This window comes from Juglans regia, chromosome 10, assembly GCF_001411555.2.
Source record: "Juglans regia cultivar Chandler chromosome 10, Walnut 2.0, whole genome shotgun sequence".
Lineage (NCBI taxonomy): Eukaryota > Viridiplantae > Streptophyta > Magnoliopsida > Fagales > Juglandaceae > Juglans > Juglans regia.
The window spans coordinates 14,311,698-14,330,544 of record NC_049910.1 but is presented as its reverse complement, the minus strand read 5'-3'; the positions used below and the strand labels follow the sequence as shown (position 1 = coordinate 14,330,544).

The 18,847-nt window shown below is 36.0% G+C and overlaps 2 protein-coding genes across 3 annotated transcripts; both read left to right on the top strand.

The window, feature by feature from the left end:
- Nucleotides 1-485: 485 nt before the first annotated feature.
- LOC109022292 (secretory carrier-associated membrane protein 1) lies at nt 486-13,757 on the top strand. 2 transcript variants are annotated; one of them, XM_019005164.2, is made up of 13 exons: nt 486-707; nt 1,597-1,662; nt 2,381-2,482; nt 2,618-2,680; nt 3,223-3,256; nt 3,352-3,474; nt 5,528-5,590; nt 5,684-5,777; nt 7,138-7,183; nt 7,270-7,337; nt 7,652-7,700; nt 13,146-13,211; nt 13,303-13,757. In XM_019005164.2, exons 1-13 carry the CDS (start codon nt 654-656, stop codon nt 13,387-13,389), a joined length of 915 nt encoding a protein of 304 aa, XP_018860709.1. In that variant the 5' UTR covers nt 486-653; the 3' UTR covers nt 13,390-13,757. The 2 variants fall into 2 exon arrangements, with proteins under 2 accessions (XP_018860709.1, XP_018860712.1); XM_019005167.2 differs by lacking the exon at nt 7,652-7,700.
- A 1,465-nt stretch (nt 13,758-15,222) lies between these two features.
- Nucleotides 15,223-15,587, top strand: LOC109022290. Its single transcript, XM_019005159.2, has one exon. It carries the CDS (start codon nt 15,278-15,280, stop codon nt 15,482-15,484), a length of 207 nt encoding a protein of 68 aa, XP_018860704.1. The 5' UTR covers nt 15,223-15,277; the 3' UTR covers nt 15,485-15,587.
- Nucleotides 15,588-18,847: the final 3,260 nt, after the last annotated feature.

Below are 18,847 nucleotides of genomic sequence, written 5' to 3'. Positions count from 1 at the left end.
TAATTTTTTTAATAATGAAGCTCTCTTTTTCAAAAAGAATGCTCGGCACTTATACTACTTATAATTGTCTATAAGATTACTCTTATTTTTAAGTTTGAAAACATTAAAATTGAATCAAAAGTCAATTTTTTTTTTTTTTATAAAAACTAATATTTTAATATTTATTTATTTAAAATTTGTAAATAGTTCCTATTAAAAATTAATATTTTTTATATAAATTTTATATTTATTTATTTAAAAAAAATATATATATATAAAACTTGTCCACTCTATCGGTGCAAATATTATTTCTCGGGCTAAATTACATTTTTAATTGTTTTTAACTCCCAAGAAAACGAACAATCCAAAACGAAAAAGCGGTGCTAATCCACCGAAAGTTTGTACCAGTTTTATTTTTTATTTTTTACTTTAAATATTTTTTTAAATAACTTTAAATACTTTTTAGAAAATAAAATTTACAAATTTTAAAAAAAATATGTACTTAATCATTAAATTTAAAAAAAAAAAATAAAATTCGGAGAGTAGTGTTTCTCAAACAAAAGTCTGTACATTCCTTCGATTCCCACGCTCTCATTCTTGTTACTAAGCAGCCCCAGGAGGACACTGATTTCTCCGATTCAGATCTCGTTGTTATTGGAGATCCGACCCGGACAATGAGTCGCTACGATTCCAATCCCTTCGACGAAGAAGAGGTCAATCCGTTCGCGGTGAGTTCCACGCCTACTCGTACATGATTTTTACATCTTTTGTGTTCAGATTTTGGTGGTTGGATTTAATTTTGTGGAATCGTGGATGTGATAGGCTGTGGAGTCGTGGGATTTGGTTGTTTGGTTACTGATATCGATTTAGTAGTTATATCTGCTTTTGATGCTTCATTTCTGGCGGAATGAGAATTCATAAAGCGCAATGTATCCTGTATTTTCCTTCTCTATGAATTTAACTTCCTCTATTTAGTTGCTGAGGAACCGAGAACAAACTAGAAGTTTGTTTTCTTATATATTCCCTTTTCTTTCGTAATTATTTAACTTTTATTTTTACTTTTCAACTTTTTTTACTTCTAAAAAAAAAAATTACTTTTCAAATGGTTTCTGCTGTTGAAGCGAATTAGTTCTCTATTTTCTTTATGGCAATGTCTTATTTGTTACACAAGAATTTGTGCTCATTTTCAATTTTTTCGGTAAAGATGAATTTTACTCGACATGCTTTTTTTGTAAGTAATTTTACTCGATATGTTTAATAATGTCTGATAGTCTTTATCCATGAACATGAGAAAGAGATGTTGAATTTTGTCTAAGCAAGACGGAACAAACTGTTAGTTGTACAATAAGCAAATTGAAATGTATAAAGACTTCATAGCTTATTTTAGGATTACATGGAGGGGAATGGCCTACCGAGATGTTTATGTTTTCATTGTTTTGTATAATCGTGGAGAGCTTTCTGGTGGCCATAGATGGCAATTTATTTTGTTGTGATTTGCTTAATTGTTACAGAGTTGACATGCTCCGTGTACTCTTTGGCTGTTCTTTATATTATTGCCTTTTAGCTTTTTCCATTTTTTTATATGACCCAGAAAGTTTTAAATTGTTGATATCATAGGATTCGGCGGCTCGGGGGAAGCGATCAGGGCAATCAAACCATGGCGGAGGTTCATTTTATATAACAGTGAGTATGCCCTTTTCCTTTTCCTGATACCTTTACCTTAACATAAAGGTTTTCTTTATTTCTTCTTTTCCTTTTTTGGTGTCAACTCATGCAGAAGAGGCATCTCTGTGTGCTTAAAGTTTTGGGATTATTTTGCATTGCACTTGGTCTAGAATTATGGATGGCATTACTTATTGGACTGATAGACTCATGCATCACAATATTAAAGAACTGGAAAAGTTGGATTTTTATGCATTTAGAAATCCATTTCCCTCGTTTGATTGATCCATTAAAGTTTTATACTTCATGATGTGGAACTGAATTGGCTGAGCTGTTGAGTTTTGTCTAGAATTTAGACTGACTTAAACGGGACCTTTTCTAGAATTCAAAGCTAATTGTGGATCCAAACTCTATTTCATGAGTTCATAGGATTTTGACTTCTATGATGTATTAAAATTGTCACTGGTAGATTCCAAGCAACTTATTTCATTCTTGTTCTTTTGTTCCTTTTACTTATGCTTAATCTTTGTAGACATTGACACTGTCTACAACACTTTTCTAGCTTGTTTGCTTCATCGATTTTTTTCTGGGAGAGTGCCTTTAGCATTTATGGTTGAATTTTGTGGCATTTTACCTATTCTTTTGTATGCATGTGTCATCATGCTGTAGTGAGTTGATTGTGGCTTCAGATATACTGACTCCATAGAGCTTCTTATGAAATTATTCTTGAATTTCTTAGAATCCTGGAAGTGTTCCTCCCGCAACCTCAGGGCTTTCACCCCTGCCTCCTGAACCTTATGACCGTGGTGCTACAATTGATATTCCTCTTGATAATGCAAAGGTAGATTGAAGTACTGAAAATGTTAAATTATCAAGTCCATCTTGGTGCCTATGAAAAAAAAGCAGATTCTCTTGCCTTCAACATTTATGGTTGAATTTCCTTTTCTAGTTTGAATTTATTTCCTGTTTAACTCAGGATTTGAAATCAAAGGAGAAGGAGCTCCAGTCTAAAGAAGCCGAGTTGAAAAAGAGAGAACAGGTAATTACTCCTAAGAGTGCATGCTTAGCATCTGAGCATGGATTAGTAAATTACATACCTGCGATTTGACAAACACTATAGACCAATATTTCATAGAATGGTAATAAAATTACTACGGGTTTGTTAACTTTAGGGTGTGTATTAGCCAATTAGTTTCTACTAGGTAAAGTGCATGTTAATTCATTTCTTGTAACTGCAGGTAGGGCAAGAATAATTAATGGCCACTTGTTGACTAATTTGGGGTAGTAACATATTCAAGTTCAAAACTTTATCATTTTCTTTTTTTCGTCTAAAAATATTAGCTTAATATTATTCGCAAACTCTGTGTTATGTACCACCACATGCATATAATGGTATGTATATATATATATATATTTATACCCTGTGCTTTTACTTTGCTGTGTTTATGTTGAAACTAGATTTGAAATTGTACTCCATATGTTGTGAGCATGGAATTTTTTTAGTTTGCTTGTGTCATGGGCTTTTATACATAAACTGTACTTAATTGATGATCACATATCAGCTTTCATGATGCTTCACAGGAACTAAAGCGGAGGGAAGATGCTATAGCAAGAGGTATTCTATTTTTTATATGTGCTTGAATGAGGGGAATGTGCATTGCCAGTTTCCATTGCAAATTTTCAACATATGTTATTTCTTTTGTTTTGCAGCGGGAATTGTTATAGAGGAGAAAAATTGGCCCCCATTTTTTCCTCTTATCCATCATGACATTGCAAATGAAATACCTATCCATCTACAAAGAACTCAGTATGTTGCTTTCACAACATATTTGGGTATGTTAACTACACATCCTCTCTCTTGGCAATTAGATTCAGTGTTTCAATGGTTGTAACCTACTTATTTTCATGTCTTAATATTCACATTGCTTTCTTTGTAAGAAGATTAGTTCTTGAACATGCAAATTGATGTTAAGATGTTCTAGAATTTTCTGGAAGTTGAATCTAGAGGCATTAAGTTTTAAAGGCCCCGTTTGGATAGTGAAAGTGTTTCATCTCATCTCATCTCATTATTACAACTTCCCAAATTCCCATACAAAATATAATAAACAATTCTGTTTTTTCAAATCTCAAAACAATAATAATATTAAAAAATAATATTTTAACAATATTTTATTCAACTTTCAACTTTTATCTAAAACTATCTCATCTCATCTTACTATCTAAACCGCACCTTAAATTTACACATGCACCCAGTGGTCTTGAATCCATAATCACACCTTCTACTTTGTTATTACTAGGTGAAAAGCTAGATTTACTTTTTTGATAGGTTAAAAAGCTAGATTTACTGGCATCCAAATTCCAACTTGGATTGTTTTACTTTTCATTTCAAAGAATCTGGTCAGATTCTAAAATAGCCTGGATAAATCCTAATAGCTGTAAAATGAATTTGACATTCATTAAATGCCCAATACCATAAAACACTGGAGCCCACATCTTCTAATATCTAACATAGATTTGCTAATACCAGCAGCATCATCAGTACTTTACTCCATTGGTCGATTGTATTTGATTTTCATGGCAAGACCTTTCATGAATTCCTTGTATCACTAAACTAGCATGCTTAGGCATTGCTCTTGTATATGTCCCGTATACTTGGGCTCTTGCCTACTCTTTTGATCAATAAAACTTTGTTTACCGCTAAAAAAAATACAAGCAGCATCATGCTTCTGATAATACCCAAGAAATAAAAATGCGAGTCAACAAAATTATTAACGTCAAGCATCAGTTCCATGTTTCGAGACTTGGAATCATATTTTGTAATTCAGAAGTAGTGTTATTAAGTGCTCAATATCAGCATATTCTGCAGTGAGAGAGAGAAGGGGGGAGATACACCAATATAGCTTGAATCATGTCTCAAGAAAAACAGCTTGTTTAAAAGGTTCAGTTTTCACATTTTTTATTGAGTTAACATTCAGGCTGTTCACAGCTGTCACTGCCTTTCCCCTTTTCTTGTTTGGTTCTTAATTTGTTTAGTTTGCTCAAGCTGGCTACCTGAAGTTTCTTTTACACGTTATTTACTAGATATTATTTTATAGTAGGGACCTCTGTGGTTCATGATAAAATGGTGTTTCTGCTTGCAATGTGCACCATACTAGGAAATGACACCACCTTAAATTAACAATGGGTTTCAATGTGCATTTTGATTACGATTTAACTGCTAATTGTTTTGATGACGTGGAACCTCACCAAGGCAAGGCCCTTCAGACTTAGTCCCGAGGAGTGAACCTTGGATAATGACCCTCACACTTCAAACCGCGTATCTGGTAATCCAAGGGAACTCATAGAGCAAAGGATGTCTTTGTCTACAATTCATTCCAAGCCCACCCTTCCACCACTAGGCTGCACTCTGATGGGTGATTATGATCTAAATGTTAATAGGAACAAAATATAATCTTAACAGCTAGATCTTAATAGAAGCTGCACGTTGAAACCTATTGGGAGGTTAGGGTGGATATCACAAGGGTTAGGGTGGATATCACAAGTTTTCATAGTTTGGAGTACATGTTGTTGGAAAAGTGGTAGTTCGAGGATGTAATGTGTAATTATCCATTTTCTTTTTATTTGTACCCTTGGAAAGCATGATTTCTTTCTTTTGTTTTTGGGTTTTATGCTTGTAAGACGAACATTGAAGGTTCTAGTTGGTATGTCTCTGTTCACTTGTTTGAGAGAGATCTTCATGCCTTTTTATTTTCTTTTTCATTTTTTTATTCAATGTTTTTATATAAAGGATGTTGTGATAAAAATGGTCAGAATGTCCCTGTTTACTTTGATAAAAAAAAAAAAAAAAAAGTGACTCTGAGCTTATGAATTCTATATCATGTTGTAGGTTTGGTTGTGTGTCTCTTGTGGAATATTGTGGCAGTTACGACCGCTTGGATAAAAGGGGAAGGTCTGTTTTGCATTTTTATGCAGGCTTATAATCTTGATTCATAACAAACAACAGTCTTGCGGGATTTGGTCTTGAACTTATCTTCTCTTGTAGGTCCAACAATTTGGTTTCTTGCTATCATCTACTTCATATCAGGGGTTCCTGGAGCATATGTGTTATGGTATCGGCCTCTTTATCGTGCTATGAGGTATTATTCTGTCTGATTTCATAACGCTCCATTCTCTTTAGGGATATGATGCTGTATACTATTCATATCATAGTGAAAGAATAAACGGTTCTGTAAATCAAAAGCCTAAGCAACCATTGTTGCTAAAAAGAAACTTAAAAACTAAATATAGTCTTCATTCCAACAATATCATACTAAGCATGAGCTCTCTATTGTGCTAAAGGCACCTGTAAAAGCATCTTGTAGATAAAGGATTTGGCCCATGACCGTTACCTGTAGACTTGTCTTTGACAGTCTTTGGGTAGTTAAAACATAAAAACAAACATGAATTGAATACTCTGTAAATAGATACATCATACATTAACGATAGTTAAAAAACATCTTTTATCTTTCAAAAATATCGATAAAACATTTTACACACATCACAAAGCATTTTTCATTTTTTTCTCTTTGGTAGCCTACACACAATTACGTTTGTGTGTGAGAGTTGGTAATCATAAGGATCTTGACTCGATTCCAGTGGCTGTATGGGTGGAGTCACATTTAGAATCATTTCATGCATTCATACATAATATTCCTTTCTGTTTTGGTCTATTCTTTTCCTCTCGTAACATGGCATATACATACCATAAACATAGCAGAGTATACAACTTGAAAACAGTTGAGTAAACTTACATTACATGTCATATATTTTATATATGTATGACCCGTTTTGTAACAGTTTACTCAAATGTTTTTATGTTGCATGCTTCCACTACATTATCTACATATAAAAAAAATTTCATACATGTTATGTAAAGGGGCTTTTGAAGGAAGGCTACTATCATATACTTGAAGACTATATTGCATGCTTCATATGGTATAGATGAGCTTGCTATGGGCTTCCACTATGTTGCATGCCCCACCAACGAGATTTTTTCTGTAAGGGTAAGTTTTGAGGCTAAGTGGCAGTAGACTAGACTTACTAATAAAAAAAAATATATAAAAATAAAAAAGAAAAGACCATAGACTTGACCTATGTTGAGTTTCCTTTCCAATGGTTTAAACCTTGCATTTTTGGCTAATAGCATGTTTTTTAGGAAACAATAAAGGCTGCGTTAGTGAAAATGATGATTATCAGCGTCTCAGCGTGTCAATAGTGAGTTGACTCTGTGTATGTCCATGCCAACATGCTTGTAAAGCACTGTCAATATTTTGCCTAATATTTTCGGTTGCCATGTAGTGCTTCATTCAGTGCCTTGGCAGGGAGTGAATGAAGAAAAATAAAAGAAAAGAAGATATTTCTTTTTGCTCCTGTATCATTGATTATATGAACTTTTTTTATTGTTTTTTCTGACATATCAGGTTCTCTTCTAAAATTGTGTGCCATCTCCTGTTATAGGACCGATAGTGCTCTGAAGTTTGGTTGGTTTTTTCTGTCTTACGTGGTAAGTTAATTTATATTCTTGTTTTAGATGTCATTTCTGCATAGAAGATGTGTTGGGATTGCTCGATACTGTTGTCCTCCGTGCAGGTACACATTGCGTTTTGCATCTTTGCTGCAGTTGCTCCTCCCATTATTTTCAAAGGGAAATCCCTCACGTAAGATTCTAGTTTTTTCATTGGCTCTTCTTTTGCAAGTAGGTAAAAAAGTATGGATGAAGAGAGAGAATGAATTCACATTAGAGAAAATACATTTTTTGGCAAAAGTTCCTTTTAACACTTTTCTTTTTGGTATTTTTTCACCTCTTGTATCAGTGCGTTTGTAGATATTAGTGACCAGCCTTTTTTGGTTTTTTTTTTTCTTTTTTTGGGGGGGGGGGGGGTGTTTGACCATGCACAGTTCAGAGCACTGGTATTAATTATTTCCTTCTGTACTCTGCTTCTGATTTTGTATGGCGTGCTCCCGTGGACAGAGGTATTTTGCCTGCAATTGACGTGTTAAGCGGGCATGCTTTGGTGGGGGTAAGTTTCAAACCATTGTATATATCTATATTGACTTGGATGTTGTCACTAGACCACTAGAGTAGCAAAACAATTGCTCTAGTGGTCTAGTGGTAGTGGTGGTATAGTATTGTGTAGAATGAAATCCGGCAAAGTATACCTTGATACTACTATCATAGTTGATTTCATTTGATTTCGTGAGGTCAGGTTGGATCTAGTTCTAAATGTTGCCAACTATAAGAGGAAAATGGACTGGGACATGAATTGTTGTGTTAATGTTGACACTTACTTCTGACTGTAGTCGAACATAGAGAGAGAGAATGAATTCGTATTTTCATTAACATTCAACATCCTATACATATTACATACAAATGACCATTGTATACTCATAAACTATACTAATTACAACCATGTCTTATAACACTCCCCCTCAAGCTGGACATATATATCATATAAACCTAGCTTGGAACAAATAAGTTTTAACTGATTACAACACAATGGTTTGGTAAACATATCTGCAAGTTGATCAGCAGAATTCACAAAGGGTGTAGAAATGTCACTACTTAGTATCTTATCCCGAATGAAGTGACAATCAATTTCAATGTGTTTAGTCCTCATGGAATACAGGATTAGACGCAATATGCATTGCAGCTTGGTTATCACAAAGTAACTGAAGAGGGACAGGAGTTGGAAACCCAATCTCTTGAATAAAGTGTTGCAACCATGTCAGCTCACTAGTAGTGTGAGCCATTGCTTTGTATTCGGCTTCTGCATTAGACCGAGCTACTACTGTTTGCTTCTTACTCTTCCACGTAACCAAGTTACCTCCCACAAAAGTACAATATCCAGTAGTCGATCTTCTATCTGAAAGAGATCCAGCCCAATCAGCATTTGAAAAAGCTTCAATTCTAAGGTGTCCATTTGATCTATACAATAGTCCAAGGCCAGGAGCTCGTTTAAGATAATGAAGAATATGGATTACAACATCCCAATGTGAGACCCTGGGCGTTTGTAGAAATTGGCTCACTACACTCACTGCATAAGAGATATCAGATCTAATGATAGTAAGATAATTCAATTTTCCAACAAGTCTTTGATACCGACCTAGATCTCCAAACAACTCACCTTCATCGTTCAAGAGTTTATGATTTGGGTCCATAGGAGTGTTAATAGGTCGTGCACCTAACATGCCAGTTTCTTCCGGAAGGTCAAGTACATATTTTCTCTGAGATAGGTTAATGCCTTTTTTAGATCTACCAACTTCAATTCCAAGAAAGTACCTAAGTTTGCCCAAGTCTTTTGTCTGAATCTGATCATGTAAAAATTGTTTTAGCCTAGCAATTCCAGCTGAGTCACTTCCAGTAATTACAATGTCATCAACATATACAATCAACAAGATATGATCTGCATCAGTGTGTAGGTGAAATACCTAGTGGTCTGTTTGGCATCTATAAAGATCAAATCTTAATACAGCATCAGAGAACCTCCCAAACCATGCTCGAGGAGATTGTTTCAAACCATATAATGTCTTTTTTAACTTGCACACAGTATCTCGATACTCCCCCTGAGCAACAAACCAAGGTGGTTGCTCCATATACACTTCCTTATTTAAGTCGCCATGTAGGAATGCATTTTTAACATCCAACTGAAATAAGGGCCAATCCAAGTTAGCAACAAGAGATCAATATTCGAATAGAGGAAATTTTGGCAATGTCATAAGTTTGAGTGTAACCCTTAGCAACCAAACGGGCTTTCAGACGTTCAATAGACCCATCAGGATGAAATTTGATTGTATATACTCATCTACAATCAACAAGGTGTTTACCAGGTGGTAGAGGAACAAGATCCCATGTCCCATTATGGTGAAGAGCATCCATTTCATTTTTCATAGCTGTCCTCCATTTCGAATCATATAAAGCATCATGAACTGTCTTAGGAACATAAAGTTTTGAAAGTTGAGAAGTAAAACATGAAAAAAATGGATATTAAGCATGACAGGAGACATATTGGGCAATCGGATGTTGAGTAACACAAGAATGAGTACCTTTTCGAAGAGCAATAGGTAAAGAGTCTGAAGCACTAGGTAACTCAGGATCTGAAGATAGAGACAAGATTGGTGGAGGCATGGGAGCTGGGGGTCGCACGCGAAGTGAGTACACCTATAAAGGAACAAGGGAAGGAACTAAGGAGGATTGGGTAAAAGTGGGTGAGTGTGCAGGAGAAAGGGTAAGAGTAGGTAATAGTAGAGGATCACACTCAACAACTGAAGATGTTGTCAAGAAATAGGGTATGGACTCAAAGAAGGTGACATCAACACTAGTGAAGTAATGTCTAAGAGCAGGACTATAGCAGCGATATCCTTTTTGAGTCCGAGAATAACCAACAAAGAAACACTTGGTAGCACGTGGATCAAGCTTATCAAAGCCTGGCCAAGATTATGAACATAGCAAACACACCTAAAGATTTTTGGAGGGAGAGAAAAAGGTGGAGACGAAGGGAACAAGATGGAGAATGGAGAGGAACCATCGAGGACTGATTAAGACATACGGTTAATAAGGTGACATGTAGTAAGAACACCATCACTCCAAAAACGTTTAGGAACATGCATGTGCAATAAAAGTGCTCTGGTTAGATTTAACAAATGACGATTTTTGCATTCAGCCACCCCATTCTGTTGGGGTGTATAAGAGCATGAAGTTTGATGAACAATTCATTTATTACTTAAGTAAGTAGCAAAGACACTATATTTGTATTCTTTAGTATTGTCAGAATGTAAAACTTGAACTTTTTGTCTAAATTGAGTTTTAATTTCTTTTTCGAAAAACTTCAAATATGGAAAGAAGTTCAGATCGTGCCTTCATTAGAAACAACCATGTCATACGAGAATAGTCATCAATAAATGTAACAAAATACTGAAACTTATTTGATACAATTTTGATGGGTCCCCATATATCAGAGTGAACCAATTCAAAAGAACTAGATGCTCGATTATCAACTCGAGGTACAAAAGACACGATAGTGTTTGCTAAGCGGACATGCTTCACAGGGAAAGGAAGATGCATTTTCAAGATTCCTAACTTGACGTTTCAAAAGAGAAAGAGATGGGTGTCCAAGGAGACAATGCCATTCAAAAGCAGATGATGAGGATGTGAGGGCTCGAGTGGGTGACTATTTGACATCAAGGTAATACAGACCACCAGCTTCATGCCCCGTACCAATCTTCTTCTTCGTCTTGAGATCCTAAAAGATACATACAGAGGGATAAAATGTCACATAATATTGAAGAGTTTGAGTAATTTGACTAATGGACAACAAACTAAAGGAAAAACTAAGAGCATATAGAACAGATGACCAGGATATAGAATTGGTGAGCTCAATGGATCCAATGCCTGTAACTTTAGCAAGAGAACCATTAGTAAGAGTAACACTCTTTGGAGATGTCAAAGTATCTAACTTAGATAAGGAATAAGACAAACCGGTCAAATGTTCATTAGCTCCTGAATCGATGATTTATGGATCTTGAGTTGAGACAAGACAGGCGGACGCTGTACTTGAATGGGCATGAGTAGCTATGGAAGATGAAGTCGCTCGTGTGCGAGCCAAAAACTGATCATACTTATCATTCGATATGCTAATCATCTCTGGAGTCGGGTTGGAACTCGTTGACGGTGATGTAGCATTTTGGCAAATAGCTTGATTAGCGGATCCAGATGGTCTACCATGGAGATCCCAACAATAGTCCACTGAGTGGTTAGTGCGACCACAATGAGTGCACTTACGAGATTCACGACCTCGAGTGCGATTACCTCTGGCATCACGCCCCCCACGTGAAGCAACATAGGAGGTAGCTAAAGCGGATCTCTCATTACTCTGATTTGAAGAAAACTGAGATCCTTGTCCAGATAATGTGGCTCGCTGAAGTCGGGAGAACACATAAGGAAGTGAGGGAAGTTGTGGACTTGCCAGAATTTGAGAATGCACTGACTCATACTCAGGTTTTAAGCCAACAAGAAACCGAACAACATTAAAATCTTCCCGTTGTTTTAGCATATACTTGAAACATCAGAAGTAATAGATTGATACATTTTAAGTTCTTCACATATGCTTATCACTTGAGAATAATATTCTTCCAGGCCCAAAGCATCCTGTTCCAATCCAAAGAATTGCTGACACAACTCATAAATATGAGTTATGTTCCCAGCACCCAAATACATCTGTTTGAGATGCGTCTACACCTCTTGAGCAGTGTCAAAATGTATTAAACTGGTGCAAATATTAGGCTCAATATTGCTCAACATTAGGGACAATATTTGAGCATCTTCTTACTCCCATTGAGCAAATATAGAACTAGCTGAGTCAGGCATTGGATCAATTAAGTGAGTACGACGAAGACCCTTGCCTTTCAAAAACATTTCAACAGATTTTGACCACAACATATAGTTTTTTTCATTCAACTTCACCGAAGTCATAGACATACTAATGTTTGGTGCAAGAGACATTGACTCAAATTTAGTTGTCATGGAGAAAAGTATCACAACAATTCAACTTGGAGTCAAGAATACACAAAATATGAAATATGGATGAAAAAATGGGAGAGACAATCTGGAAAAGTAGAAACCCAGATTAAAAACCCAAATTTCGGATCTGTATTGGTCGAAACAAGCATGTATCGGCCGAAACAAGCAAGTATCAGTTCAGAATCGGCCTATATCGGATCTGAACCGGCCTGTTTCGGGTCTGAACCGCTCTGTTTCGGGTCTGAACCAACCTGTATCGGGTTGTATCGGCCTGTATCGGGTGTGTTTTGGGTATCGCCGGTACCGGCTTAAAAAACTAACCCTAAACTGGAATAGGTTATCTCAAACGAGGATAACTTATCCTAAACAGTAATAAGTTTCCTGTATACGTGTTACCAAACATACGTTATCCTGGATAGAAATAAAACCTTACTCCGGGTTGGGGGCATACGTAGTCGAGGATAGGATAGGATAGTAGAGACTTGCCACCAAACACTTCGAGATGTCGACGTCGCCAGCGATAAACAGGGTTTCTGGCAGCCGATGACGACGGGAGACACTGGTGTGCATAGAAAACTCCGACGATCTCGATTCTGGTGTCCAGTACTGGAGACGACACCTGAGGTCACCAGAAACACCTTGAAACAGATATTGGCCACCAACGACGAAGAGGACAACGGCCACTAACCACCACAGACAACGACGGTGATACCACAGTGCCGTCGCACAACCACCACTAACTCCATCGCACAATCACAACCACCACTAACTGACTACACTTTTCTCTGATACCATGTAGTCGAACATAGAGAGAGAGAATGAATTCGTATTTTCATTAACATTCAACATCCTATACATATTACATACAAATGACTATTGTATACTCATAAACTATACTAATTACAACCATGTCCTCTAATACTAACAATGCTTTTTTTCTTACTTGCAGATATTCTACTTTATTGGATTTGCATTTTTTTGCCTTGAATCATTGCTCAGTATCTGGGTTATTCAGGTTTAACAATTTTGACTTAAACTCTGCATAATTGTGGGGGTCACGGTACATTTTGGTTTCTGAGGCTGTCTTATCTGGCTCTATGCTGCAGCAAGTTTACATGTATTTCCGAGGCAGTGGCAAGGCTGCTGAGATGAAGAGGGATGCAGCAAGAGGGACCATGATGGCAGCACTATGACCTTGAACATATTGAACCGAGATGTTATTTGCGATTTGATCTCGCCTGACTTGCCCAAAGAGTTCGATATCTTAAATCGTTCGTTCCTCGCCGGTTCTTGGCTTGCTTTGCAGTCACACCTCTTGATGTATTTCCTTCTGTATTTATGTTTTGCTAATTCAATGAATGTAGATTAGCTGAAACACATTGTTACTGTTGTATTTTGGGTTCTACCGGTCCGGTACTATATACTTGTTGAGAAATTGAGTCATTAGATTGTATTAATAGTAGCAGCATGTTATCCCACCAAAGTCATTGACGGACTTCAAAGGAATCAGATGTCGAGTTGCCCACATCAACATTAATTTACATGATCAAGTCGTGCCTCATTGTTTAATTGCTTGTACTTCCAAAAGAAGGGATGAAATAACGCTCATCTCCATCCATTTGGTGCTCTATTGTTATGTATTGTTCCTCCCAGATATACAAGCTTTTACAGTCCCTTTAGTATTAAAAAGATGTACTGTTCTTTTAAGTGGGACTCACTTTTCTACCAAGGGCCTATGTAAGGCTTGCACAACTTAAGCTTGTATTTAGCACTACTATTAAATTTATAAAATAAAAGTAATATATCCAATTAAATTATTAATTTTATTTAAAAAATAATGATAGGTAGTAGATTAAATTAGCATCAAGATATCTCTAGCTTAAATTTAAATATATTCAATAGGTATGAGAGAGCTTGCACGTTATTTCAGTGTGTGAAGTAAACTAATGATGTCCTTCTCAATATTTAATGGTATGATATACCGATATATAATCTTTAGGGTGGGTCTACCGTCTACGCCCACCAGCGGGGCTCCCGCTAATGCACTGTGTTTTTTTTTTTTTTACATGATTTTTAAATATTTAAAATAAAATTCGTAATATTATTAAAAAATATTTACTTAATCACGAAATAAAAAAAAACTAAATTTCAAAATCAAAAGAGATTATTCATTCGTTTGATTATACATGTAATGTCCTTTTTTTACAGCTTTTTATATAAATATATTTTAAAATAATGATGTTTTTGTAAATGATATTATTTTTTACAAGTTATTTTATCAAAATATCATTTATTTAAAACATGATTATATAAAAGACTGTAAAAAAGATTGCGTGTGTATCATTTTCCAATTCAAAATATTCTTAATTCTTACATAAATCAACAAAGTAACTTTTTTTTACACTACAAAATTTTAATAAAAAATCAATTTTTTACTAAATTAAACTCTTATGATGAGAAGAACAAATTAAATATTTGAGAAAAAAAATTTTCATTTAAGAAAAAAAAAAATATACATGCACGTCATTATGCAAATTAACACGTGTATATGCATGCAAAAAGGCTATCGAAGGTATCCCATTGGCCGGCCCCTTGACTAGGACTTGCCCACACCAAAATCAACAGGTACCAACCAACTGCCACCCACATATTTCAGTTTCATTGAAACCCCCGCTTAGTTATTACAGGATCATTACCAGCCCTTCCTCTTGTCCACGTCATGCACCAGATCTTGCTACCATCCAGGCATGGTTATTATTTCCATCTACATTATTACACGTGGCACAATACCACAAGCCTTTCAGACTTCAGTCACAGTAGATCAGAACAGAGAAGCTTCAAAGCTACGCATTTTCCCACTACTTAAATGATCCAGCCTCAACCACAATCCATCAATCCAACGGCTGCTATGCCTACGATGCTCTCCCAACTCGTTCGACCTTTAACTCATCCCATGCACTATACTATATATATATATATATATATATATATATTTTAGTCTTGCGTGGTGTGTGATGTAGGCCTCGTATTGTAGCAGCAGTAAGTTCCACATATATACATTAATATACCCGCAAATAACACATGGTCTGTTTCTGTTTTCTGGTCGATCAACAGCGGAAGGTGCGTCGGAGCAAGCCGGCGGCAGGAACCTGTTCGCGGTGCGGGAGCGGGGCAAGCGTGGCGGATATGAAGACAGCTACAAGATTTTGTCATGTGCCTTTCTATTGGAAATCCTGGAAAGCCATCATATGCACATTTTGTGGAGCCGTTCTTCGATCCTACCGATAGACCATAGATCTTTATGCAGGCCAGCCAGCCTGTACTTGTTAGTAATTTGTATATATCCTGAAACTGTCATACATTGGATGGCTCACAGCCACCGCTAGTTGATTTTGTTTGTGTATTTTAGACATGTTTTTGAAGTTTTTTTTTTTTTAATTAAAATGAGTCTATTTTCATCGTAAGTAATTATTTTTATCACAAAAAAAAAAAAAAACAAATATCTATTTTTCTTTTAAGGATATACATCCAAGCAATTTCCATCATATATACATTATTAGAGCATTGGCATTGGTCTATGCATATCTATATCTAAAGTCATATTTGTATAATATGACCCTAAAATCATCCACATTGACTTATGCATATCTATAAATTTGGCTACCTATGAACAGTTGTTATCTAAATTTAGATAACAACTATTCACCCTACATATTATATTTTAATAATTAATTCTCTCTCCTCACACTCTCTCTCACACAATCCTTTCATTTTCTCACTCCTTCAACAACAAAAAAAACATTCACTTGCACATTCATTTTATTATTATAATATATTATATATATTTTTTTTATTTTATTATATTTTTAATATATTATTATTAAAAAATTATATTTTTTATTATTATATTTGTATTATTAATGTCAAATGTATGTAGTGGATGTTAATTGTAAAATATATATAAAAAAATAGATTTTAGCAAAAAAGTAATAATAATAAAATAATAATATTTTATTATTATTTTGTTTCAAATATGCATAAGCCAATGTGAGAATTTTGCTTGAATGGCAAAGTGGATATGCAAAAGAGGTAATTTTGCATATGCATATGCATAAACCAATACTAATGCTTTTACATAGGAATAATAAACATTATTCAGGAACTAATATTTGAATAATCATAGAGAAAATTCTGAAAAGCTTACTATTTTTCTTTTACTAATAAACATTTTAGGCTTCGTTTGGAACCTAAAATCATCTCAATTAATCTCAACTTATTATTATAATTTTTTCAAATCTTAACACAAAATATAATAAAGAATTCAACTTTTTTAAATTTTAAAATAATAATAATAATAAATAATAATATTCTAATAATATTTTATCATCTCAACTCAATTCAACTCAGTTCAACATCTAAACGTACCCTACGATTGATAATTTGGATATAAAAAACCAAGCCAATTTAAATGTAAAAAAAAATATATTCACCTTTATTTATCAACAACTCATGAAATCATAAGTTGGAGTAGAGTAAAGAGATGATAGAAGCCCATGTTAGACCCATCAAGACCTCACCCCTAAAGACCCACAAGAAGACAGTGATCTCTTGCGTTTTCCCATAACAAGAAGCAATAACTTTTGAGAGCAGGAATGATTCAGGTTGGATTGGAGACCATAATTAAGGAGGTTTTTTTACAGCAATATTGATTGGTGTTTAGATACATAGCAGCAATGGATCAGGCATTCATTAACTTGTGTGTCGACACCTAGCTTTATGGGAAGCAGTTAAATAGGTAGGATTTAACGAAGGCATTCGATCAGAAGCATAGGCGCAATGTAGACTCTACATTGTAGAGGCGTGGGCAGAGAGATATATGGTTAGGTGATAGGTCCCAAACTTAAATATTAAAAAATATTAAGATAATTTTTTTTCTCTTCGGATGAGAATGTACCACAGATTGAATAAACTTGCATAATATCATTAATAGTTCTTGGTTGTTTAAATAGCAGAATCACTTACACTTCAAATCGAAATAAAAGGAAAACTTGCGGGACTACTAACTGAACTACAACACACGTAAAACAAAGCATAAAACAGAGCATGCAAATACATAAAAACGAAATAAAACTAACGGAAAGAAATTGATGCCAATTACGTAACTATTGAAGAAGACCCATTCGTATGTAACTCCCATTGGCCTTGACCCGGTCTCGTCTGCCGTCCTCGTTGCATGCATGTCGCATGCAACGGTCCTACACGTTCTTCACGTCCTTTACGTCCCAGTTTATCCCAAATATTTGGGATTTGGTTTACGGGACCTCATTGACTGACGTGGGCTATCAATACTCCTCCCATTCAGCGGATCCTTGTCCCCAAGGATCATAGGCGAGAATTCGTCCAGTAATTTCTGTGTGGGTTCCCAGGTGGCATCCTTCGTCGGAAGCTGCTTCCACTGCACTAAGCTTTCTTCGACAAGCTGGCCTCCCTGTTTAATCCAACGGGTGTCCAGAATCTTTTGTGGTTCGACTTCGACAACTCCTTCATCGGAGATGGGTGGCAACGTTGTCTGCTATGGTTCTGCAAGTCCTTCATTCTCTTGGTATCGTTTAAGTAGTGACACATGAAAAACTGGGTGGATGCGTGTGCCTTCTGGTAACTCTAATTTGTACGCGATCGGTCCGCATTTCTGTAAGATTACATAGGGTCCGTAAAATCGACTAGCCAATTTCTGATGGACCCGTTTGAAGGTCGTTTGTTGGCAGTGTGGGTGTAGCTTCAACAGCACCCGTTCGCCGATGTCGAACGAAAGATCCCTTCGCTTGTGGTATGCCATTTGTTTCATTCGATTAACTGAGCTTGCTAAGTTAATCTTCAGTTGCTGGAGTAGTTCATCGCAAGTCATTAGTTGTTGATCCATTTCGTGTACTGGCAAAAGTCCCTCTTGTATGATGGAATGGCGGGAGGCAGCCTTCCGTATAGTGCCTGGAATGGAGTCATTCCCTTAGAAATATGGTATGTGGTATTATACCAATATTCTGCCCAAGGTAAATAAGAGCTCCACTTACGTGGCCACTGGTGCACGAAACAACGAAGGTATTGCTCGGGGCAGTGATTGATGACTTCCGTCTATCCATGTGGGTGGTACGCAGAACTGAGTTGCAACTTGGTGCCAGACATCTTGAAGAATTCTTGCCAAAACTTGCTAATGAAAACTGGATCTCGGTCACTAATAATGGACTGGGGCATCCCGTGGAGCTTGATAGTTCCCTCTACAAATTTGTTTGCCACCGTTTTAGCAGTAAAGGGATGGGTTAAAGAAAGGAAATGAGTTGACTTACTCAACCTGTTGACAACCAGCATAATTGTATCTTTAGGTCGGAAGGCCTTCAATAAAATCTAAGGTGATGTCGTCCCACACCCGGCATGGAATTGGCAGCGGTTGAAGGAGCCCTGCCGAAGCTAGTGTTTCAGTCTTGACTTTTTGACATACCTTGCACCCTTTGACGTATTCTTGGACTGATTTATGCATGCCAGGCCAATAGAATTGCTGTCCTAATTTCTTGTATGTGCGTAAAACGCCTGAGTGTCCACCAACCTTGGTGTCATGAATTTCATGTAATAAATTACTGCGTAGGGCTCTGTTGTCTG